Source organism: Toxotes jaculatrix, chromosome 22 (assembly GCF_017976425.1).
Source record: "Toxotes jaculatrix isolate fToxJac2 chromosome 22, fToxJac2.pri, whole genome shotgun sequence".
Lineage (NCBI taxonomy): Eukaryota > Metazoa > Chordata > Actinopteri > Toxotidae > Toxotes > Toxotes jaculatrix.
In genome coordinates, this window is record NC_054415.1 from 5325378 (window position 1) to 5350511 (window position 25134).

Genomic DNA, 25134 nt, shown 5'->3' on the forward strand with positions numbered 1-25134 from the left:
TTTATTAAACAATAAATCATTCTCAAGAAAAAGTCATAAATTGCAAAAAATGGCGATCACAATTTTTCAGAGCCCTGGGTGATCGCTTCACATTGCTTGTTTTGTCCAACCAACTTTCCAAATCCCAAACATAAAAATTTAAAACTATATAGAACACAGAAAAGCAGCAATTTGGTATTTTTGCTTTATAAATGACTTGAATGATTCATTTTAATGCAAATCAGCCAATCGTGCATATGTTCCAGCACAATACACGTAGACTACCCTGCATGTCATCTAACTTTTTTGTCTTATCTGTGTGTTCATTCAGGTATTGAAAATCAGTCTTATCGGACACAGAAAACGGATCCTGGCCTCGTTGGGGGACCGACTACACGAAGACACCCCACAGAAACCTCCGCGGGCCATCTCCCTAAGGGTGAGTGAGTCTCAGTGAGCAGAGAGTTTGTTGTATGAACCATGATAACCCTCAGCAACATTTAAACCAACGTGGATTCAAATTATTATGAATTCGTCAGACAGAGAAAAGCACTAGTTCCTCCCTAGATGACTGTGTATTTCTCTGAGGGAAATACAGCCTCCCCACTGCTGCTGTTACCACCCAGCTGATTACCCAAATCTCTCAGGCAGGCACAAAATGGCCGACCCACTGCAGTTTCCTCCCTGCCAGCTTGTCCTGGATACTAATCACAAGGAACTGGCTTTCCCTCTCCTATCGGGGCTATGCTCTAATGTCCCTACAATAGTCTCTTGCTCTTTGTGCTGTTGAGCCAAGGGAGGCATGTGTGTCTGCCTGGTTGTTTCTAGTTGTTCCTAGAGCAAGTGACATTATACTAAAATAGAATGCAGGTGACTTTTTCTGCAAAAAAATTCCCTGCAATTTCACTTTCCATGATTGTTTTTCTTAGTAATCAGTCAGTTCTAGTTGATGAATGTTGAATATTGCCAGAATGACCCTCATAATTTCCCCGGACAACAGTGACATCTTCACATAGCATGTTTTGGCCAGCCAACAGTCAAAAACCCAAAGGTTTGTTAATTATATGCAAAACAGAGGAAAGCAGCAAATATTCACGTTTGAAAAGCTAAAAGAAGCAAAAGTTTGACACCTCTGCTTAAGCTTCTAGTAAATAAGACCATTACACCATTAAAACACATAAAAGTCCCAATTCTTTGGGGAATTTTAGTCTCCACTCAGCGTGAAAAACCTGTTAAATGAACATCCTTTTCCACTTAAAGGATCTAGCCAATGCTTTCTCTTAAAGTGACTTAACACTGACACAGCTTCAGTGCTGTGTTTAAGGACACTCTGATGGACCTGCTGAGACCTTCTGGTCACTGTACATCATCTTTTTCCCCAACTTCACAAAGCAATTTTAGACACTAGTACACAGCAAAATGGCAGTACTGTAGCTGAAAAATAAAATGTGACAGTGCACAGTGAATGCAATTGCCCTACTTATTGTACTCGCAGCAGTGACACAGCACATTATGAAATGATGAATGAACCCTCTCTTGCTTCCTTCCACCCTTCCAATCTTCCTACCTGCCCACTCTGTCCCAGGAGCCCGGCGGGAACCACACTCCTCCACAGCTCAGCCCATCGGTGGGCCAGGCAGCGTACACGGCGGGGGTCCCGGGTGGATCTCTGGACGTGCAGCACCTCATCATGCAAGCGGACGCCCGGCGCAGGCAGCGCAGCAATGACAACTACTTCGAGGACGTGCCGCGATCCAAGCTGGAACGACAGATGGCCCAAGTCAGCATGGTGAGGAAGGGAGGAGAGGATGGAGGGATGAATGGAGGCAGGGAGGAAGAGAGAGGGATAGACTCAAGGGGAGCGTTATGAATGGTCATAGAGATATGAACTTTGCTGGGGACGTATTGTCTATGTATTCAAAGCCTGATACAGCTTTTTTTGTGCTATAGAGCTCCATTGTTGTCCATAAACTAACACACGTCAGGTGACATGTTCCTACTTTACAGTGAACATGGGTGCTGCAGTTTATTTTCAGTAAGTGCACACACACCATCCTGCTGGCATAAATATTCACTGGAGTACCAAATGTGTATCACAGTAGAAAACAGTCCCCAACAAATACTCCTGTTTGACTAATGTTTGCTAAAAAACTCCACTGCCCTGCTGTTTCAGGAGATTGGGGAACCTCTTTTAAAAAAGAACCGATATCTTCTTAAGCCATTTTGAAGATTTATATCTTCGGTAAGAACCAGTGTTCATGGAGGCTGAGAGCCCAACACAGCGTAGGAAGGTCACGAAGTATTACGAGAGAGAGACTAATGCTTTGTTGCCTTTTGGTCTTTTCATGGAATTTGTTGATAATAAGAAAAATAAATTACCAAAGTACCAAACTTTCTTTGCTGTAATCTAATTATAATAAAATATAATAATATTAATTCAGTAGAAATTTAAATGCGAATAAGAGACGTCTGTATCATCTTCAGTTAATAACAGTCGAGCAACAAATCTGCGAGTAGCGTGTTTGGCATTGTGACTTCCTCGGGCTCACTCATTATATGATCCGCAGGTTTTAGTAATATTTCAAAGCTGCGCCCTGTAATTTTCCAAAATTCGAAGACATAATAAACTAATAAGCTTCCAGGCAGTATCACATTTCTTATCAGGGCAGTGGGATATATTTTAATCACTACTGAAAAATCGAAGTAATTAAATGCTGGTCTCTAATAGATACAAGATGCCAGCCAAAAGTGTTTTATCTGCCTGTTTGGTTGTTGAAAATCCCGCATTAATAATCTGCAGCAGGCAGGCCATCTGACACCAGCAGTCGTCTTTGCTGTTTAGAGCTCATATGAATGTGGCAAATAAGGAAACAGGAAATTTATACCTGAAACTTTGTGCTATGAAATGATCAAATATGCAAACCACGGTTCAGTGGGCAAAGTACAACAGTTATTTTGGCATCCTTACAAATGGAATAAGGCATAATCTACTGCCTTAGGAAATACATGTTTATTAGCAGCAGTCTGTGTTTGGTGCACACAAGGTGCTTGCCGTTGTAGAAAACAGTGTTTTCAACTTCTTTATCAAGACATACTTTTCCAAATAAGCATCTCAATTTTCCAGCCAATTTTACTGTCATCAAAATGCAAAATTAGAACTTTGACTTCCAATCAACAGCAGCACAATGACTCAGGCACACACACATACACACACTCACACATGTGCACACATCTGAAGCAGCAGCTGTGTTTTGATTTAGTGTGATTAGGGTCTTTTTGTGTCTCTGTGTGAATCACAGAGCTTATCAGCGTAGATTATCACACACTTATGGTTATCCTGCTGAATCTCTTAAGTGTGTGTGTCACAGAGCACAGTGAATCCCCCAGTTTCCAGATACAACACTCTGAGGTGGCACTGATGAGTCAGCTTTGCCAGAATAGAGGAATAATACTAGAGAGATACTATAGAAAATAGGAAAAGTCTTTACTCTCTGTTTCATTACCTCTCTCCTCTGACTGTCACTGCATTTCTGTGATTGGTTACCTCACAGCTGTTTCTCCCCTTGGCTCTTCCATCACCTCCTGCTCTCTTTCTTTTTTTTTTTTCTTTTTTTTTTAAGAAAACAAAGCACAAGTGAACACATTTTCTGGACCTAAGTTGGCACCAAAAAAAAGGCTTTACGCAACGGAATATTTCCAGCTGAGCCCCTCAGTGAGGTCAAAGTGTGTGGGAAAAACGGGTGTAATATTGTTAAGCTGGTGGAGTTTAGCATAGATTTGGCCTGTTTCTAAAGGCTTAAACCAAGCTGTTTATCCAACATCTTTGCATCTGACTGTAAGATCTCACCTCCACAGTCCCTCACCAAGTTTTTGACAGGGATTACACCCACAAGCAATCAGATGTGGACAGACACATAAACACGCAGCCTTTGGCGCAGGATGTGTGCACACCTCCTCTCGCAAAAAGCATCTGGTTACGTTTACCGAAGCATGAGACACCATAAAACAAGCTTAATTGTTATCCATAGACATTTGTGAAGTATGCAGATGGGATTTAGGCATTTCCTTTGTTTAAAAGGTGAAAGCTCACTGGGTGAAAAAGTGGTGAGCAGCAGCAAAGAGTCTGGGAACATTTAAAAGCCGCGAGCATAATTCGTTAAAGTTTAATTTCCTCTTGGATGTTCTCTGAAGCATGGCCTTTGAAGCCATGTTCCTGTTCAGTCAGGAAAGCTGTTACATGATGAACTTAAACTCAGGCCAACGAGTTATGTCAACATGGGATGCATAGCACAAGCCTTGATGTCATGTTCCATCTTATAATCTTGTGTGATCCTGTTTGTATCCTAACGTGCGATTGGTTGTTGTTTCAGGCAGGCGAGTGGTGCGAGCCAATCACGTTGCGTCCACCCAACGAGGCCACCTCATCCACTCCAGTGCAGTACTGGCAGCATCATCCCGAGAAGCTCATCTTTCAGTCCTGTGACTATGAAGCCTATGTGAGTGCCACCCCTCCACTTCACTCTTTACAGTTCAAATATATGTGTTTACATGTGGGGCTGCAAATAATTCTTTTCATTACAGTTAGTTAATCGATTATCAAAGCAGTCACCATCATCTTCTGTCGATGGACTCGTAACAATCATTTCAGCTCTACTTTCAAGGCTGTTAATACACGCTGAATGTAATAATATGAAAGATCAGTGGCCCTCAGCTTCACCTTTCAGTCAATACTTCACTCAGTTATTCTCAGCACTTTGGTAAATTTAGACCTTTGCCAGTTACATAAAGGATGTTATATATCCATGTTACCATGGATACAGCCTTGCACCTTTGATTGGTTACATGCTCAGCAGCCAAACTTCAGTGATTACTTACTCGGAGCAGGTAAAACACTCCAGAAAAGCAATTTGAGCTATGACTGGCTCTCAGAAACATTCAGAGGGGATGTAATTGGGTATCTCAAAAATGCACATTGGTTCCAAGGCACTTTGATGAAGACGTGGATTAGATATGAGTCAGATTATTAAGTAAGAGAGTGTGGGAGAAGGAAAGAAAAGAGAAAAATTCAGGTTTGAACAAATAGAACCGGGAGATAAGAAATTAAATGTGATGCCGAAATCAAATATGAATGAAAACAGGAAAAGATGAGATAAAGGCAGTGAATAAGAGATAAGTATCTCAAAGAACTTGTCTTCCCTCTGTCAAAAATGTCCCCTTCTTCGTTTGCTCACCTCCAAAGATTAATAGCAACAGCGTGGACCACTAGGCTCCAGACAGACGTACAGCTACACAGGCAATGTGTTTCGGGTAGATGAGGGGGAACACGCAACGGGTGGGCCACCAAGGGAAAATATAGAGGTGCTTTCACAGAGCCATTTATGACAACTTCTCTAACTCTCGCTGTCCCAGGACAACAGGCTCCAGAAAGCTCAGAAAGTGAGATAAATGAGCGGGAGCCACAACAGAGGGGGAGGCAGAGCGCTCAGCGTGAATATTGGCAAGCTGAGGGAAGATGGAGAGTGAATAAGAATAAATTAGATGGATAAGACACTGATGAGAGGGAGAGAGGAAAGAGAGGAGTATATTGTGTTTGTGTTAATAAAGAAAGGGGGATGGTAATAAGCCAAAAGGACAGAATAAAGGATGTATCAGCACTGTTCTCATTTTCATCTCAGGCTCTAAATAAAATCCTCTCCTCCACTTTCAGCAGCACCTCGAATGACACTGTAACTTTATTATGTCGGCTTTACAACCAGAGCTTGAAAATATTATCCGAAGTTATTACAAATCCATTTCCTGTAAAACCCCGCAGACATTCTAACGTCATTACCACAGTCTACATCATTAAGAGCCGGTGTTATCTCAACATTGTGCTTTATCATATCGATCTAGAAGCTTCTGCAGATACAGTACATTCAATATACAAATATACAAATCTTTACAATTCGCAAACACATTAATTCCCTGATTTTCCCTTGGTGCAGATATCAATTTTACCTAGAGGTTGACTGGGTTGGTACAAACTTTGATAAACACATTTGTGGTCTTCAGAGACTGATGTCGACTGACTTTTCCTTAGGATCACTTCCCTTAGGATGTGTTGTAATCACATTGCTGACTTGTCATTTAAATTTCAGTTTCACCCAATAGTTTGGTTTGTGACTAAAAACCTGCAAAACTAATGACTTTGTCATCAGGCTCCTTATACTTTGTATTTAGCGCTAATGAGCAACTGATAGCATGAACACAATAACATGGTAAGACATAATGCTCGCTAAAGAGCAAAGTACACCCTCACAGAGCTGCTAGCAGGCTGCAGATACTCACTCTTACTGTTACTAACATCTTTGAAAGTTGTTTAAAACAAATAAAAGACTTGAACATTTGTGTACACCAACTATAACTGCCACAAAGATAGGTGACACAGCAGCTGGTCTTGTGTGCAGCGGTAATGCAATTTCTAGGATAACTGCCAGTAACTCTGCTGTAACAGTGATTTAACGTTGTTAGCTTGAGTCAAGACTAAAGTATTAACATGCTCAGACGACCTCCTTCTCATCTGCCAAGGACCAGACTCCCTAACTGAAAATATGACTGAGTCACAGTCTGTGCTACATAAAAAGTAATCCATCACGCAAAGCAATTTGCCCAAAAGGTTGTTTTGCCTCCGTAATCAAATGTATCGCTAATCGAATGTGAGATAAATCCTCTGAGGTTGATATATTAAATTCTTTGATTCTTGATTTTGGAGTCATTCTCTGTAGTCAAACAAATGAGGTAAAAGAGGCTGTAAATATTTCTCTTCTAATTCACTAAAAGCCTTGTTAGGGTCCCACTTTAGGGAATAAGGCCCCTTCCATAAGCTGGAAGGGGACTGCAAGGTGGTGAATGTCACACCCATTAAGTGCTCTAATGTCGACATAAACATTGTCCCTGTCAAACACTGTCACCATTAGTAGCTTCTTTATTAAATCACATACTACGTGTGCAGAATGTCTGACCACAAAGTCACGTCCAGACAGAAGGATGAGCCAGACTCTGGTGTTAATGTCCCTCCAGGAGCCTCTCAAGGCTGATGTAATCACTGCTCTGTGCATGTGTGTGTGCATTTAATGAAACCCCTCACAATATCAGAAATCACGGATTTGCTATTTGTCACAGAGAAGTATAAAAACAGAACAAAATCCCAGCTTTCTGAATCCACGTGTGACGATGTCAAAAGGCTCCCACTTCATGTGGAGGAAGTGCTGCTGAGCTATACACTGTTCATACTTAAAGTCCAGGCTGAGCTGGCTGGCGATTAAGACCTGGACCGATGTGATAAGGAAGGAAATGCTCTGGTGTTAAATGATCACTAAAGACTGATTGATTCATGATACTGAGTCTGGTGTTGCTGGAGCTTAGTGTCTGTGAGTACAGACTGAAGTCAAGTGCAGCTGGTTTATTCCAGCTGCTGTCAACATGTGTGTTGTTGTGGGCAGCCGTGGCCTAGAGGTTAGAGAAACACTACTTGCAGATGGGTTAAATACAGGGGTCAAATGTCCTGTGTCCTGTGTAAAACATACTTGGACAGTACAGTCCGAGTGCATTCACAGGCTGAGATGTGACTGTGGATCTCGGGCAACTGGTGCTTGTGGTTAGGACAGACGTGACTGCTTGAAGCAGCTGTCAGCAGTCAGGGCCAGGACAGGAGCAGTGCGGAGGAGACATCAGTGACGTCTTCCACAAGAATTAGTTCAGGATTCGGCTGCAGCATTGCTTGCTGATCATCTGCCAGGGAGGCTCAGACCATTTATATCATAACCAAGGCATGAAGCAGGGTCAGTACTGCTAGAACTGTGCACTGTAACTAAAGACTGTGCTGGCTGAATTTACTAAACATGTTTGTTTGTGTCTTTTCCACAGTACCTGGGGTCGATGCTGGTGAAGGAGCTGAGAGGGACGGAGTCCACACAAGATGCCTGTGCCAAAATGAGGGTAAAGCACAGACTAACACACTTCTGCAACTTCCTTTAAGTCTGGTTCATCATACATTTTATTACAACTTGGATCTTATTTTTATAGTTTTGGCCATTTCATGCTATTGGTGCTATGAATATTTCACTCAACAGGGTTACTGGCAACACTGAGTCTGAAAGAAGCAATGAAAATAAGTAGTAGTAGTAAATTATTATAATCTTTAATTTTCCCTTTTTCAAAATCAACCGAGTATGATTACTCTCGTAACATGTGCCACTGATCCATTTTAATACAAACCAAACCCCTTCTGGTGTTTAATGACTCAACGTGTGTGCATGTGGCTTTAATATATTGTGTTTTCTCCAAAAAAAAAAAACCCTTACTGAACCTTTAAATCTGGGACACATTCTCACAGTCTGTGTGCCCTCACACTCACTAGAACTTAAAACTTAAAATATCATGACTGTGGATTAAGTATATTGAGGGATTTATTTTTAATATCCTCGCCTGGGTGGCTCAATGCCCCACGATCCCCCTTTTACCTTAAATCACCCTATCTCTTCCTCTCACTTGGTGTCGTTCCACTGCTGTCTTCTTCTTGCTCTCCTTCTCTTTTTCTCCCTGCCGTTATCTGTCTCTTGCTATCCATGTCTTTTCTTTCTGCTTCCTTTCATTTTTTTCATATTTTACTGTAACACTGACTCCCTCTCTCCTCTGGCCCTCAGTTCATATCTCCCATTTTCATCCCAAGCTGCTGCAGTGTGAAGATAAATTGTAATATTCATGAGCAAAGCTTTCTGTTCCTCTCCCCTCCTCCCTCTTTTCCTCTGTTTCCATATTTATGTTGCCACATCAGAAGGCATCCTTCTTTCTTTCCTTCACGTCCCTCTGTCCACAGTCTGACACACCTTTCATACGCACTGAGGTTGTAATTAAGTGCAATGAGATTCACATCAAATCATTCTGGCTTATATTACGGTCTGAACATACCTTCCGCCTTTACCTGCTTGCCCCTGTTCTCAGCATCCCTTCTTTCATCTGTCACTCCATCCCACTGCTGTGGATGTTCAAAACCCAACTTCACAGCCTCTAGCTGCCAGCGAAGCCAGGCAGCGCTGCCTTTGTCAGCTTTTCAGCACTACCTGATCCTGACAGGGCCGAACTGCAGCAGCAACACACCGTGAGCGGGGAGGAAAGAACAGAACAAAGAAACGACACAGATGTGGAAAGGATAGCAGCGAGTAGATTCGACAGGGGTAGAAAGAAAGGACAGAGTGAGACAGAAATATGGATACTGAGAGAAGGAGGTGACAAGCGAGGAAGTAGGAAAGGGACTTATCTCACGTCTGTTTCTTTGAATATATTAAAGCTTTTGGCAGGTAGAATGGCAGCAAGGAGGGTGATGCTGACATCACTGTAAATCACACGATTCTCATCAGTCCCTCACTGAATAATGAGTTCAAATGTAGGTAATTTAGACACGTTAAAGTGACAGTATGTAATTAAAAGGAATGAGTTGAGATATACTGTAGAAGCCTGATATGGTTTAAAAGCTAACAGACTGGCAGAAGTTCATTAATCTGTGACTAATTTTAATATTCGAAAGTGTTGAAATTTCAAAACTGCAGCCGATTCCTGTTTTTTGTAATTTACGTATGAAATGCCTTAAAAGTCATTGCTGCCTCTCCTCTTTCTGTCTCTCTTTGGTTTTTCTGTGCACTCCAAGAAGTCGACAGAACAGATGAAGAAGGTCCCGACCATCGTGCTCTCCGTGTCCTACAAAGGAGTGAAGTTCATCGACGCCACAAATAAGGTAACACTCATGCCTCACTTCATGTGATGCCTATTAAATAACACATTAAAGGTCAGGCTTTTGAGCACTAACACATCTGTGACATTCACTGAGGTGTCACGTCTGGTGGGCATCGCAGCACTGCCGTCTGCTTCTGCTGCAGCCTGGCAGATTGAAAACTATATGGTGTAAAAATTAAAAAGTAATAAGGTGTGACGGAAGGCCAAAACACAAACAGTATCAGTATGGAATAGATGAGCTGAATGGAAAGGAAAATCAGTAACAACCTACTACCAGTCCACTCAATCCTCACTGGAATGTTTAAACAGCTCATAATCAACTTTCAAGGATTTAATGTTATAAAAATGCAACAGAATCTTATCCACTTCCAAGTCAACAAAAAAAAAAAAGTGGCACAGTGAGAAACAATTTTAAGATAATTACAAGCTGCTTGCTTGCAAAATGGCAATGTATTTATTTAAGCCTCGGTTATGCACAAAGCACAGGCACAGCACAAGATAAGCATAATTTGCAGATAGAAAGTTCAGTGCTTTTCCTCAGGCAGCGCTGCAAAGAGCACAGACTAAAGTAAGTCGGCCACAGTACATAAAAAATACACAGACAGATTTAGACATTAAAATTAGCCAACAGTTATGAAATAGGGAGAAGCTGCTGACGCTTACCTATAAAATCACTTCTTTTGTTTTTAATTCAAGCGTGTGCTGAGTCTGTCTTTGCCAATTCAGTTTGCCAATAAGTCAGACGTAGTTTTTTCTTCTCTTGGCTGTGCATGGTTACAGAGCACAGATATGGGATTAAATGTGCCAGTGCTGCCTCTAACATGGCCATCAGGCAATCATAACTCATTCTGCATCGCTCAGAGGCATGTCCCAGTGCAGTTCTGATATTCAGCAGCAGAGCAGTTTGCAAAATCTATATCTCAGGTGTGTCCAAGTCCTCAGATCTAGCTGTAACTAATGTACTGAAGGCAGAATAATATAAGGGAAGAAATAATAATGAGGGTAACAAATCAATTAAGAGGGTAAGGTACACTAAAGAGGAAAATCAATGGAACTAGTAAAATCTCCCCTCCTCAGCTTATTTGCTGTCCCTGTGGACAAAAAAACCCAACAACACACAAACAAGAACAATGGGGAGTGGGTTTCTCACACACCTTACAAAAACAATCAATAGGCAGATATCTTTTTATAGAATCAAAGACAAAGACGATACAGAGAGGGTCCGGTATGACTAAACAGGCATTTTAGCCATTGTTTGTTATGCAACTCCTCTTTGTTGTTCTTGGTTTCTGCCCCAATATTTTGTTATAAAAACTTGATGTGTTGTCCTTCAGATTACCACCTTTTCTCATTCAAAAGCAAAATATAATGCATATTATTAAATATAGCATTGTGTATATATGTGCAGATAGACAAGAGATCAGACCAATATTTTCTTTATTTAGTACAAAGCCAATTGCATCTTAAATATTATGTTTTCACTGTGTTAGACCTCACAAAAACTTTCTTTTGGGGCTTTGATGTTTTGTAATTCACAGCACTGAGATGAGCTTTAATTAACACAACACACAGGCTGATTGTTCTCCAGTGATGTTACCAGAGGACAAATTCCAACTCTAGAAAACTGTCAAACCAAAATTGAGCCACAGTGATTATGGTTTTGGGATATGTGAAATGAGACGAATAATAAATCAGATTTATTTTTCCATGGAGTGGATCAGTGTAGATAATCAGCGATCTCTCCCTGCACATCTTTATCTTTCTCCCTCTGTTGTTCTCTTTCTTCGTTTTCTCTTTCTCTTTCTGCAGAATATCATTGCAGAGCATGAGATTCGTAATATCTCGTGTGCGGCTCAGGATCCAGAGGATCTGTCCACATTTGCCTACATCACCAAAGACCTCAAGTCCAGTCACCACTACTGCCACGTCTTCACTGCTTTTGATGTGGTCAGTACTGACACTGTGCCTGTAAATATCATAATCATTAAACTTCTAATATTATATTGCATTCTTATTCCTGTTTACTGTAACCTCTTCTTGTCAGAACCTGGCATATGAGATCATCCTCACACTCGGCCAAGCCTTCGAGGTGGCCTACCAGCTGGCTCTGCAGGCCAGAAAGAGCGGCCACGGCTCGTCCACACTGCCCGAGAGCTTCGACAGCAAGCCGAGCAAACCTGTCCCCAAACCCCGCGTCAACATCCGCAAATCTGTAAGCATCGCAGCCACACAGCCAACACACACGGCACAACGGTTTGAAGGGAAAATCCATCCAAAACTGAAATTCACATCAGCAACTCAAAACTCATCAAAACAGGTGTTTTTGATGGTCTGGATTCAAGGAATTGCGACAGCTTTTAAAAGCAAACCTTTCAGAACAGCTGATAACATTGCTATGAACTGGAGCTCTACATGTGGTTTTCCAAGACTGATACACAATACAAGATTGTTCTAATTAAGAAGACTAGAAGAAATGTTTTTGTGATGGATTTTCACCTTAACCTCTGATGTCACCGCTCAACTCTAAACTCTTGAACTCAAATTTAGCTTCACTGCTTCTAACCAGTCCTAACCAGCATTAACCCATTAACTCATCTACACTGAAATCTATCCATAATCTTCATCCCTCTGCTCTGATTTGTCACAGTCTCTCGTGTCGTTTCTAACTCAGTTTGGTTTACTGGGATTATCTTGGAATGCGTGTGTTTTGTATGTGTGTGAGTCTTGGCCCAGCAGAGACGGTGGCAGAGGTGTAGGTGGATATTTGATCTGTTAAGCGTCCTTTCGGTCTTGCTGTCCCTGCAGTCTCTTACACACTGGGCTGATTGATGAGGCCTGTTTGCATAGGGCTCCGGGGAGGCTTTTCTTGGCCCGCCTCACTCTGTGTGTGTGAGTGTGTGTGTGTGTAAGAAGATAAAGAATCCTCATGTGGAAGACTCCTGTATACTGCATCTGTGTTTGGAAAATGAATTTACTGACATTTCAGTCCATCAGACCCTCATCGAAAATCTGTTTTTTTTTTTTACTGTGATATGTCTGGCCACTATAATCGTCGAATGAAAATTTGATTCTGGCACCTCCTTCTCTCTGACCTCAGCTTCATAACTAACTCAGTCATTCGGTCTCATAACTTTTCCTATTCAAACCTTAGAGGAGAAATCAAAACATTTTTTTGTACTTATTATGTAGCAGCAGGCTGCATCATGATCTCACTGATGTTCTGCCCAGAATGCTAAAATGTTTGCCTGCGACAAAACCAATGCTAAAATCCAGTCTTTCTGTGCTCCTCCTATTTGGAAAGTCAAATATTTCTTCCCAGACTGCAAACTCAGACTCCACCTGAAAAAAAATCGGTTTCAGATATATCCTTAGGACCAATAGAAAACATTTTGAGAAATAAGAACATGCTTTTCTTTTTTCTACAAACTCACTTTTCTTCAGATTTAACAAAAGCAGCCACAGATGTAACAGGTCCAAACACAAGCATTCGTAAGAACTTTCCCTTTAAAAAGAAAAAAGCCCATTATCGGCTTGATTTAATGAGGAGCTATCTGATCAAAGAATAAGTTAACAAGACTACAAGACTGATCAGAGATTTGATGCCAGCTTTCAATACTTAAAGAGGACCCCTGGACTTTTCTTGTAATCATGCACCCGACCCATAAAAATACTCCTCTTCTGCATTATGAGTGGTCAGAAACACCACAGGCTACCTTTAACAGCTGTCTCATTTCAGTTGGTACCCATTAAGTATTTCTGTTTGATACCCAACCCGAGCTTTGTGATATTAGATCCTCGTGTCCCTCATTCTGTTATGAGCTAGTGTGTATGTGGGTAGACGTGTGTGGCCTTTCTTCATACCTCCTCTCACCACAGCGTCACAAAGTCTATCTGTAAACTTGTCAACCTCCCATTAACCTCTGACAGCTTTAAAATAGTCACGCTAACCCACTCTACGCACACTTCCCTCCACTGACACGCTCAGGCTGGCACAGAAGCACATATGTGTCTAAAGGGACCTGTATAGAGTTACGGTAGCTGCTATATCTGTGTGCTTGGACCAGATTTAAGTCCATTTCATTTACGTACTGTGAGTCATGCAGGAAAGAGACGGTGATGAAGGAGAATCAGTGGCTTTGGAGGAATGGTCTCACTTTCTAAAGTTAGAGCAAGACGTGAGACAGTGAGGAAAGACAGAGTAGCAGACAGTTGAGGAGCAAAGGTATAAAAAGATGACGTGCAGTATTTGTGTGTTTGCTCTCCTCCTGAGTGTGTGTGTGTGTGTGTTTCTGCAAAGCTTGTGTGTGGTCCTGTGCCTACAGAGATGATGGACGATGGCATGTGTACGCACAATCTGCTGACTCGACTACCGTTACATTAACCATTAATTGCCTTTTTCCTCTCATGTGCTTGTGTGTGTGTGTGTGTGTGTGTGGTGTGCAGCAAGGCTAAGATACTGCAGGACTCACTTAATATTCCTGCCACCTGCCAGCCATAATCTCCATCCTGCAGCACCTCTGAAGCCCCTGCGCTTTAAAATACGGTTGCTTTGTTTCTCTGCCCACAAGTATCACTTTCTCTCACACCCTCTCATTATCATTTTTATGTTGTGTGTGTGTGTATTATCGGAGCGCATCTGCTTGTAAATCTCCCTCAACAGCCACTTAACTTACCCTTATGAGTGTAACTGTGTTGTCTTTGATCAGCGTCAGCATGTTAGTGTAATCTGAGTGAAGCTATAAAATGGCACTGAGATAAATGGCCCAAACCGTATAAGACTGACTGTGTAAGAAATTCCATGTTTATTAATGGGGGTGAAGACAGCTTGCCAGTGGTATGAAAATAGCTTGTTTCCGAGCAGCTGATTAATTTTTAGTAATTTTGAGCCAACTTATCTGAATTTAAACGTAAGAACAGCTGAATGCAGCCACAAGCTGTCTCACCTCACTGGCAGAGTTTGTCATGGCTCTGGGGGAAAAAAAAAATTGAAATTTGAACACGAGTCTGGTTTGTGAAGATGCTTTGCAGGGCGATGTTTTGTAAAGTTGCTGTGCCATATTCATCTTGCTGGGCGTGTTGTTGCCATGCAGGAGTTGCTAAATAAATGTGGCGGAACGTGGCCTACTCTGGCTTGAGTTTTGCTGTATTGCAGTAATGCTGCTGTCCCACGCTGTTGCCGGGGCGATGACTTTGCTGCCATGTTGTTGCCATGGTTTTTGCTTTGGTTTTGGAGTGTTGTTGCCTTTCCCTGTTGCCGTGCAGCTCCTCTGTCCTCATTGTGGTTTTGCCTTGCTGCTTTGTTGTGCTTGGTGTCGCCATGCGGGCCCACTTTGACCTCTATGTGACCTCTGCCCCTGTAGGTCATCATGTCCCCCTCCAGCCGCTGGTCACTGGGTCACATTTACACCCCTCACCGGCCTCCTCTCCACCCTTCTCTTCCTCCCCCTCGACTCTTCCATCTTCCTCACAAAGCTCAGTCACAGGTCCTCCACGCTTTTCCTTCTCTTATCCTTTATTTCCACATGACTTTTCTTTTAGTCAAGGACAAAGCGTCGTCTGTAAGTGCTTCCATTTTGTTCTGTCACTTTTTTTTTCTCCAACTGACTCTGCATCCACTGTGTGTCCTGTTTGCAGTGAGTATTTGTGTCTCATTCTTCAGTTACTAGCTTTATCTCCACGTCAAGAGTTAGTAGCATTGCTGTTAAAAAAAGACAGATGCGACACTACAGCCAGTCCTGCAAAGCCAACCCACTTCATTTCTTTATGGCTAATACAGCAACAAATGCAGACCTCAACTTTACTACCTCAGTCAGTTTTTATGTGCCCCACTGCACTGGATAGGCACGCACTGTCTCCCTATAGATGTACATTTAGGTGGTAAATGTATAAATAAAAAGTGCTTGGAGCAATAACCAGTACTACAAAATTTGCTAAATGTTTATAAAAGCACTTTAAACACTTCGTTGCATGCTTTGAATGAGCTTTTACTCTTGGAGTGTTCTTGCTTCTGACCCACGCTCTTCCTCCATCTCCCACATCTTCATGCCACAAACAAGGCAGCTGAATTTTTAAAGGGTCATCCAAAGAGGGCTGCGTTAGCAGAGCATACACAGTGCGCCAAGAAATGATTCGAATGTGCGGTAGCCTTCATCGCATACGGCATCTTCAGCATCAGCTTGAGTCGTTGAGGTTGCTGTAACTTGAGAGTTGGCTGAGGCAGATCATGCAGTGGATGTCTCTGCAGCATTAATTCAACTAATGCTTCTGTTCAGACGCTTCTGCAGGTTTTTTTTTTGTAAAGGATGTTGATATAGGACTTATTATGAAGGCGGACATCATTCTGTCGGTGGCTTTGTGTGTGGGTGATGGATTTGATCTGGTGGTGTTCTGGCAGAGTTCTTCACTAACTAAGATGATGTTGTGGTGCTGTGAGATCGAAAGTGTGCCTGTCCTTAATCCTGTAACCCCATAACAAGATTATAAGGTCTTGCTGTCGTTGTCCGAGTGTGTGTGAGCAAGCAAGTGAGGGAGAGGATAGAGAACTGGATTAATACTATAGGTAGTTTGCGTATTGCTGTAGCGGTGTGTTAAGAGAAGATAAGAAAAACATGGCTCTGTTAGTGTCCTGCACAACTCCGAGATTAATTCTGTTTACTCACTTCAACACTTAACTACCTACAGCTCTAATGCTCTTCTGTAGAAAATGTACACGCTACATAAGAACTAAAAGCAGAGTGTCCAAGGACTAATTTAGTCTACTGTTTAAACTGCAGCGTTCAGTAAAGTCTCCCCTCCCCCCAAATCAGCTGAAAATAAACCAATAGACTGGAGGAAAAGCACCCTCGGCAACAAGACCCAGCCGCTTGATTGGTTGAGGTTGGGTTCTTTTCAAAAACAGTGTAGTTTGGTTTGTTTCTCAGCTTCGAAGCCACAATAGCTCCTATGCATTTCTAAATACAGGACCAGCTGGTCCTGTATTTAGAAATGCATAGATCTGTAAGGAGGTTCTTTGTAATGTCACACTGAGCCTGTGTTCGTGCTCTCTGTTCTGCTTCCTCATCTGTATCTCACCTCCCTCTCACATCTGCGTTATTTTCCATTACATTACTCTGTAAGCAGCACATCCTCCAGTCTTTCATTCCACCATATCACTGTTTTCACTGACTTTATTAGCATGAAATTGCCCCTAAAGTGTCCAAAATGTCCATTTTCAAAAACAGGAAACATCCAATGGCGTTCAAAAAAATGTCATGATGAATGAGAAACTAGTAAGAATATGCAGGTCATTGAAAATTAATCATCTCCTTGTCCCTCTTCTCTCTCTGCTTCTTGTTCTTTATATTAATGTTTTCCTTTTTTCCTTTTTCCACTTTCTGTCCGTCTCTTCCTGTGTCAGATGGAGCAGCCGTCCATGGACCAGAAGGGCCACGCCAACGTGCCGTGGATTGTGGAGCCGGGTCAGGAGGCCAAGAGAGGAGTCAACACCAAGTACGAGACCACTATTTTCTAACATACACCCGCCTTGTCCACTCCTGTGTGTGTGTGCCTTTCAGAGGTTGCCCTGTACCGGGGCCCCGCCCCGGAGTTGGGCTCGAGCGACGCACGCCGCCGCGTCACCTCACCGGCTGAAAAACAAACAAAAAAAAAAAACATCCCGCCCCGCCCCCGTTAGCCGAGCCTGTCCACTGCATGATGACGTTTGGCGCTGTGCTGTCTCTCTCTTCTTTCTCCTTGTCTCTTCTTCTCTCTTTCGTTTCTGCTCTCCCCCTCTTTGGCCCGGGCCCCATCCTCCTGCCTGCAGGGCTGGCGCATGACCTTTCAACCCAGGGTTGTGGTGCACTTCTGTCTCCACCTGTAGGGGGAATGGTCTGCTCCATTTTTCCACTTCCTGTTTGTCGGTCAGTCCGCGGTCAACCAGTCGGTTGTTCTCCTTTTTTGTTTTTGCTTCCTGTTGATGGGTGTAACCGTTTGGCTTAGTCTCTCTCCTTTTTTTATCCTCCAACTGCCTCCATCCCTCACTTTTCTCTACATTACAGCCCCTCTGTCCAACTGCCCCTGACAACTTGAATGAGATATGAAATCAGAGTACTGCTAAGAGCCGTAACAGTGTTTTAGCTGTCTGTTGAGCCCAGTGTGGGAGCTGATAATGTTGAGGGATGTTGTCTACACATGACAACCGGAGGAAAGTTTTCAAACACTTTTTTAATCAAAGAGGAGAGGTGATGTAGCGCAGTCTAACTTTGACTCAAATTGGTTCATCCAGCAGGCTACTAGAATGTATTTCAACATTTTGATTCTTTATATCAGATTAGTTTTTTTAAAAATACTAACAAACTTGTGAATTTCTTTGACAACTTTACAAACTTGACCTATGACACAGGAAGGCGTAGGTGATTTTTTTTTTTTTCCTTTTTGATTTTTCAGCACGTGTGTGTATATGTTCGGAGTTATTTTAACCACATGGATTTTTTTTTCCGTGGCCATAAAACCTAATTTTATTTGGGGGAAGAAAATCTTGTATGTAAAAGGTTTAGCATGTGGCTTGTGAGACGCATGGTGGCCATTTTGGATTTGCTGCGCAGGGGGGCCGGTGGAGAGGCGGGGTGTGAGGGCTCTCTCGATAAGTGATGTCATCTCATTTGCAGGGCAATGCCGGACGCTCATGTCTATTACTGTGGAATGCAAAGAATGTAGCCAGCCCTAAACACGGACCTTGTCACACATACAATGCAAAAAGGACTACAAAGGACCCTCTTGCTCACTTTTCAAAGGACTACAAACGTGGACGCCACTCCAGTGTTTATGGTTGACTACTAAAATTCTAACATCACTCATCCACATGATGCTTGACAGTAAACATTGGACCAATAGACATTTACACACACACACACACACACACACACACAAACAGGACTGCATCTTGACAGACGACGGTCTGCTCTGAATGTACACTTATTTGAAAGCAGCCTCAACTTTCTGCAACTACAGCAGGATCTGTTATGCAGCCAGCTGGGAGGCATTACCTTTGAACTTGGGAGGTTACAGGGCATCCGTTGGTCCGTTGGTAGACAATGGGCTCGCTAAAGGCACCACTGGGCATGGGTCAGTGTTGGAATGGGCATGGGTTCGAGGACGTCTGGCTGGCTCTTTTGGTCTTTTTATTTTCCTTAAAGGCAGAAAATAATACAGAGATATATGCACAAGCGTGAAAATGTGATTGGACAAGCTGCAACACGCTTAAGCTGCAACAGGTGCGTCATCATAACAGATGATGAACCTATGTGAACAAAACTGCATCTGATGTTAAAAAAAAAAAAGTATTCTATTCGTATTGCCCGACATTTTAATGTTTAATATGAGAGTATTATATTACCATGATGATTATGATTATTCTTGTGCAATTCTTGTCTACTGTTGTCTTAATGTTACATTATTTTTCTATGATATGCTGAGATGAAAACCTTGGGCTTGAGAATGACGACGATCCTTTAAAAAAAAAAAAAAAAAAAATCTCAAACTAGATGATCGTACTTGTACGCAGAGAGTGAATGTTGCAGGTGGCTAGCTAACTCTTGTCAGGTCAACCCTCCATCATTTCTCATGGGGCTCTACTCTTATCTAGCAGATGTACTATTTTAAACGCAGTATTACTGTATTATTTGGATGAGACATTATCCAATTATAAAATGTACATAGATATTTTGCCAACTCATTGTTCATACATGTAATGTAAAAGAGAAAAGAATAAAGGATTTGCAGTACATGGCACTGGAAACAAGGTACCAAAATAACAGTTGAAAATAAAAATTAAAAAAAAAAACTAATGGTGGATTGTAGAGATTGTATTTTGAGCGAAAACTGAAATGGGTTATTTGGTTACATCACTGCTGACCAACTAATGTACATAGGCTTTGGGCTTCCAGCACACTGATTTTTGTAATTTTGGCCATTATTTATATCCTTGTAAAGCACATGGAATAAAATATGACTTGTACAACCATTATTTATCCTTGAGATAAAGCTGTCATAAGTTATTTTCCTCTCTCAGCCGCCTCTACAGAAAAGGTCTTTGTACACAGCAATCTGAACAAGTTTGAAAAGATTTTAACAGACTATTTCAACTTGCCTCACTTTCATAGTTTTGGCCTTCACATTTATCAGTTGTGATAAAACTGTACTTGGCAAAGTAACTGCAGAAATGTGGGAACATGTCAGCTTCAGAACCAATCCAAGTAAACAACAGTCAGACAATCAGAATGGGTGTACACTAGGACTGTGATTAAAGATTAATCTGCTGGTTAATCATTTAGTCTATAAAATATCGGAAAATAGTAAAAATAATTCCAATTTCAATCACATTGCTGCGTTCCCACATCTCAGCAGTTAAATTACTGGCAGAACAGCCAAAACTTTTAGTGACTGGACTATTCTTCAAATAGAGATTTACGTTAACAACAAATCAAATGTATCCATGATTTTGTTCATTAGTATGTGGAGAGTTGGGGTCAAATTTAACAGGACCATGAATTTAAGATATGTTCTTCTACTGCTGCTTTTATGCAACATACAGACATAGTACGACAAAATCTACAAGCCAAAAATAATGGTTGCGATCAAAGCCATCTAATGTCAAACTAACCTTAAATTCTATGGTGTATGTGCAGTTTGTAGTGAGTCACATACCTTGTGTTACATCTGGCACCGGTCTGTGTTGGCTGTGACTCCAGAGCTCACCCTCCTTCGCTGCCCCAGGCTCGGCTCCTTGCACAACACCTTAACACAGAGACAGAGACAGGACGGTTATTTTTCTTCTGCACACTTCAGAACATTAAGAATCTAACATTAAAGAACTGTTCACTGTGTTACTCTTGTTTTAGCTGGTTTCACATCGGATCCCAGTGACTGATTCACACCTTTAGGTTGTGAGAGCCATTAAGTCACATGTCAAAGAAATAACAATGTGGATGCTTCCACATCAGCAGAGCAGGGTGATATAAAACTGAATGGCGTGATACAACAGATGACAGGGATAGACAGCGACCATGAATCTATATATTTAATAAAACAAAAGTAAATCACACTACGAGTGATGATCATAAGAGTGGGAAAACCTCTTCAAGACAACACACCAAATACAATTAGCGGCTTACTACGGCTAGACTTTACAGTTTGACAGCTCAGGAGTACATCGACTCCGACAGAGAGGTCTCCTCTGGGTCAGCGGTTCGCTGCCTCCTCATTTGGTCAATCAACTACCTCCACTGGCCTGCAGACAGCCCGACTGACACTTTGATACTTGTGGTAATGATAGACCAGGCTGTAGTGTCGCTTGTTTCCATGGAGACCGAATCCCCACACAGTTTGACCCATAAGCCTCTAGGTAATGTTGGGAAAAGCACAAGCATGCGGTGACACTGCCGTGACAGATAGACAGCGAAACCATCACAGCAGCCATTTACTGACCGAGGGGACTCTGCTCGGCTGCTGCACGAGTGGCCACAATATGAACTCTGAATACGAGACAAACCTCTGGTAATATAATGCACAGACTGACTCTCTGAAACAACCAAGACTCCAAGTTCTCTGCTGACTGAGTGTGTTTCACTTTCATATATCCCAGCAAAGAAAAGGAGACTTTAGGCCTGATGTTGAGCTGTTTTTACATAATTTCAAACAGATTCTGCACCTAAAGAGATTCATGTTATTCCTCTAACAAAAGTACCACCCTGGCAGCACACTTAACCCGTCAGCTTAGATGCAACATCTCTTTCCTTGATGCTTTGTAAATCAGACACTAAAGCACAGGTGCAAAATGAAAGCAAGGTGCAGCCGAAGTTTGCATACGCACAAATATATGAATGAAATATTAAGGGAGTTTAAATTTCAGATGAAAGCTCACATATGAACATTTAATCAGTCGTCAACAAACGTGAGACAACTCAATAGAACTGTTTATGCAATAAAAAAAAAAAAACTATCAAACAAAGCTTAGCGATGCAGGATTTAATTAAACAAACATGAAGAGGCTGGCAGGGTTTGGGAGCTGGAGCCCCTCTGGCTCTTCTCACCACATGGTCCGCCCGGATTTCACTGACAGAACTTCCAGCCAGAAAATAAACCCAGCCATGTTCACTGTTACAGATTTAAAATTATCTACAGCAAAGTCAACTGCATCTCAGGTCATCGGGGGCTGCTACAGCAATTTTATATCAAACCATGTCGTCAAAACTGTGCAGAATCAGTCACAACATCATATCAATTTAACCTATATATTAATAAAAAGCTAAAGATATTCGATTTACTGTCATATTAAGACAAGAAAAAGCAGCAAAATCTCACTTTTGAGAGGCTGAAACCATCAAATGTTTGTAATTTTTACTTGAAAAATTACTTTCTGTCTGTCAACTAATAGATTAATCAACTAATCACTTTAGCTCTAAGTTTAACTGTTGTTTAGTTAATATGTTCTCTGCAAGCTGTTTCTGTAGTTCAACAGAGTGATGTCACATTAATTTCAGCAGGATCTCAGTTAAATGTGAATTCTTATCATATCAATATTTTTAATAAAATGCAATCAAACCCTACATAAAGGCTCATGTTGGCTTAGAAACACAGAGTGCTCCACAAATATACACTGTATAAACAAGTTACCGTCCACAACAACCCTCACATTACTGTAAGATTTATACCACTGGGAGCTGTTTTACACACCATCACCGTCTTTCACCAAGCCTTATAAAACTCAACAGAAAAAAAGAAGAAAAAAGAAAAAAATCAAAAGATGAGCGCCTGTGGTTGAGAGTCTATTAAACTACAGCGGACTGACATTTACAGTGAGCATCTGAAAGGCTGAACAAGCATTTGTCATGAGCCATAAACCACCGAATGAAAAGGCTGACAATCTGTTCGCAGGTTGGACAGTTAAAATCTGCAGCCAATAAAAGTGACCACCAGGCTGTTTCCTGAGATCGGAGGAGAAAGGACCGCGGCTACACTTCAGCACATTGTGCTGAAAACTGACAAAACATTTTATTGTTTGTAAAGAGCAGATCACTGCAGGACGAGAGTGGGAGGTAATTCAAGACATTATCTGTGGGAGATTAGACCACAAGTGAAGAGCGGTCCAGTGGCTGCTGTATTTAGGCTTCCCAAAGCTCCAACAGCTCGATTTTATTTCTAGTGCTGGCAGAGGTGGACGAGCAGGACTTAACAAAGCACAGAGACAATGAAGAGACAATAATGAAGGAAGACAGGAATACAGGGAGGAGCAGGAGAGCTGCAGATTTTTTTTTTTTTTTGTTGTTGCAACATGAAAATAAAATAACCGATAATGGCACGATGAGAGTTTGTTAACGGACACTAATTAGATTTCTGCCGTCTGCAGTGAAGTGTAAGACAGGAAGAGTAGAAGCTTTGTTTCACCGTCTGTGTCAGACTGCGAGAGAGGGCCAAAGTTCCAGATGGTGTGTACTGCCCACGGCTACCGACTAAATGAGACGACTATGTAAAAAAAAAAAAAAACACTGCTCATGCAGTAATAATAATAACGATATCTGGCATTCATTCAAAAGGGACAGGTTCAACCACAGAGCTACTAACTAATGAACTCGTTTAGGGTGAAAAAAAAAAAAACACAACACACGATTCACCCTGTTTATCCTGTGTACACACCTAAATCCACTGTTACACACCTCGAATACACACACAGGGCCGAGGAACGGGAGGAGCATCTGCACCGAGGAACTGTTCTACATACAGACACCTTGCTGCATTTTTGTAAATGACTGGCTGAACAACATAACACTGTTCTCTGTGCAACGGGCAGATGTGGTGCGACAGCACTCACATTATCATAACATACTGAAAGAGTCCAACATGGAAACTGGCTGGGAAGTGGGTGATAGAGGAATCAACTGCCTCTGCAAAAGACTTGAACAAAAGGTAAGCACACACACCCACCCACGCACACACACGCACGCGCACACACACACACACGCACACACACTCTCAGCCTGCTGGGCTTGGCTCTCGATGTGCAACCTGATAAAGCTGGACACAGTGAGGAGAGCTGGCCAAAAAAAATAAAAGTCTCTCTCTCCTCTCTCGGTGTTATAGGCACAAACACTTGAACCTACACATTCACAGTGGACTCTGGCAGATTTTATCTCTGTCGGGCAGAAAGAAACAACTTGGACAAAACAATCCTCCACTGTCCTTTAAAAGAAACACACTCAGACACAGCCGCAGACTGTTACTGCCTCTGCTTTCAAGGGTAGTGAAACCCACATTTCCATCACTACAATCTACAATCACTGGGCCAGTATCAGCTTATTTAAGATACATGACTATGAGTGTACATGTTGGCTGATAATTAACAGGAAACTGCAGAACAGAAAGACCAAAGCAGGTTTGAGGTCATTTAGGAAAAGTCACCCTAACACAGTTTCTCCTTCACATACAACATACTAAAAACCCAATCCCAGCACAGAAATGAAACTCCTCACTAATCTCATGGCAGTCCTTTAGGAGAGGACGGCCTCCTTGCCAAAATAGGCACAACAGGGTTGGTTGAGTTGTCCAACACCACATGCTAACGTTTTGGCATCGTAAGTCAGACAGTTAGTCAGGAGAGACGAGAGCTTCCTCTGAGGTGTCAGCACAGAAAAGGACAGCTCAACAGTCGGAGGAACCTTCAGCATAAAGATCTTCTGTGGATAAACATCAGTGGTGCGGTAACACTGCCATGAAACAGATGATGTGTCCGTTAACTGAGCCTAGATTTTTGTTTACTCTTGTATAATGTACTTATTCATATACACAGATATTCACACAGGTTCTGAATCTGCTACAAGGGAATTTCAACCTAAAGGGATTCTTAAATCTCAACACAAATTTTTGTTTATACAGACATACAATGAAAGACGGATATGAAGAAAATAACATATTGCCCAGCACTACTGTGCCCCCTGACTTCAACACAACAATCTCCAGGAAATGCCCCCAGTCCACCCTCTGCACCGACTACAAAATGTGGCTCTGGCTGCATGACTCTGAAGATTTATGTAACAACAACCGGCGCTGCTGGCCTGCGTTCAAACCAAGGAGAATTGGTCAAAATAGAGTTGGAACGTGGCCTGAGGTTGGAGGTCGATGGTGGAAACAGAGAATCACCTCAGATGTGCGTCAAAAAGCCTGCATCAAACAGAATTTAAATTTGTGTTTGTTTGCTCGGGTCTGCTCAGAGCGCCAAACGGGCAGAGGATAAGCATGTAGGTTAAGTGCTACAGCAAAATGAGATTTGACAGCGCCGCAAAAGGCTCAGGGGAAGTATTTTACATAACGACAATTTGCTCCGTTTTGTGCAGCTGAATGCTGAGCGGAAAT

General features: G+C 42.0%; 1 protein-coding gene across 5 annotated transcripts in view; it reads left to right on the forward strand.

The window, feature by feature from the left end:
* anks1b (ankyrin repeat and sterile alpha motif domain containing 1B) overlaps nt 1-19621 on the forward strand; it is a 207460-nt gene extending 187839 nt beyond the window's left edge. For 2 of the 5 annotated variants that reach the window (XM_041029935.1, XM_041029939.1), the window contains 10 exons: nt 311-418; nt 1565-1768; nt 4350-4475; nt 7885-7956; nt 9665-9751; nt 11560-11697; nt 11795-11962; nt 15111-15233; nt 17147-17238; nt 18396-19621. In XM_041029935.1, the coding sequence (XP_040885869.1) occupies nt 311-418; nt 1565-1768; nt 4350-4475; nt 7885-7956; nt 9665-9751; nt 11560-11697; nt 11795-11962; nt 15111-15233; nt 17147-17238; nt 18396-18444 (1167 nt within the window). In that variant the 3' untranslated portion in view covers nt 18445-19621. The remainder of the gene's footprint in view (nt 1-310; nt 419-1564; nt 1769-4349; nt 4476-7884; nt 7957-9664; nt 9752-11559; nt 11698-11794; nt 11963-15110; nt 15234-17146; nt 17239-18395) is intronic. The other 3 variants (XM_041029936.1, XM_041029937.1, XM_041029938.1) reach the window with 3 other exon arrangements.
* The last annotated feature ends 5513 nt before the right edge of the window (nt 19622-25134 follow it).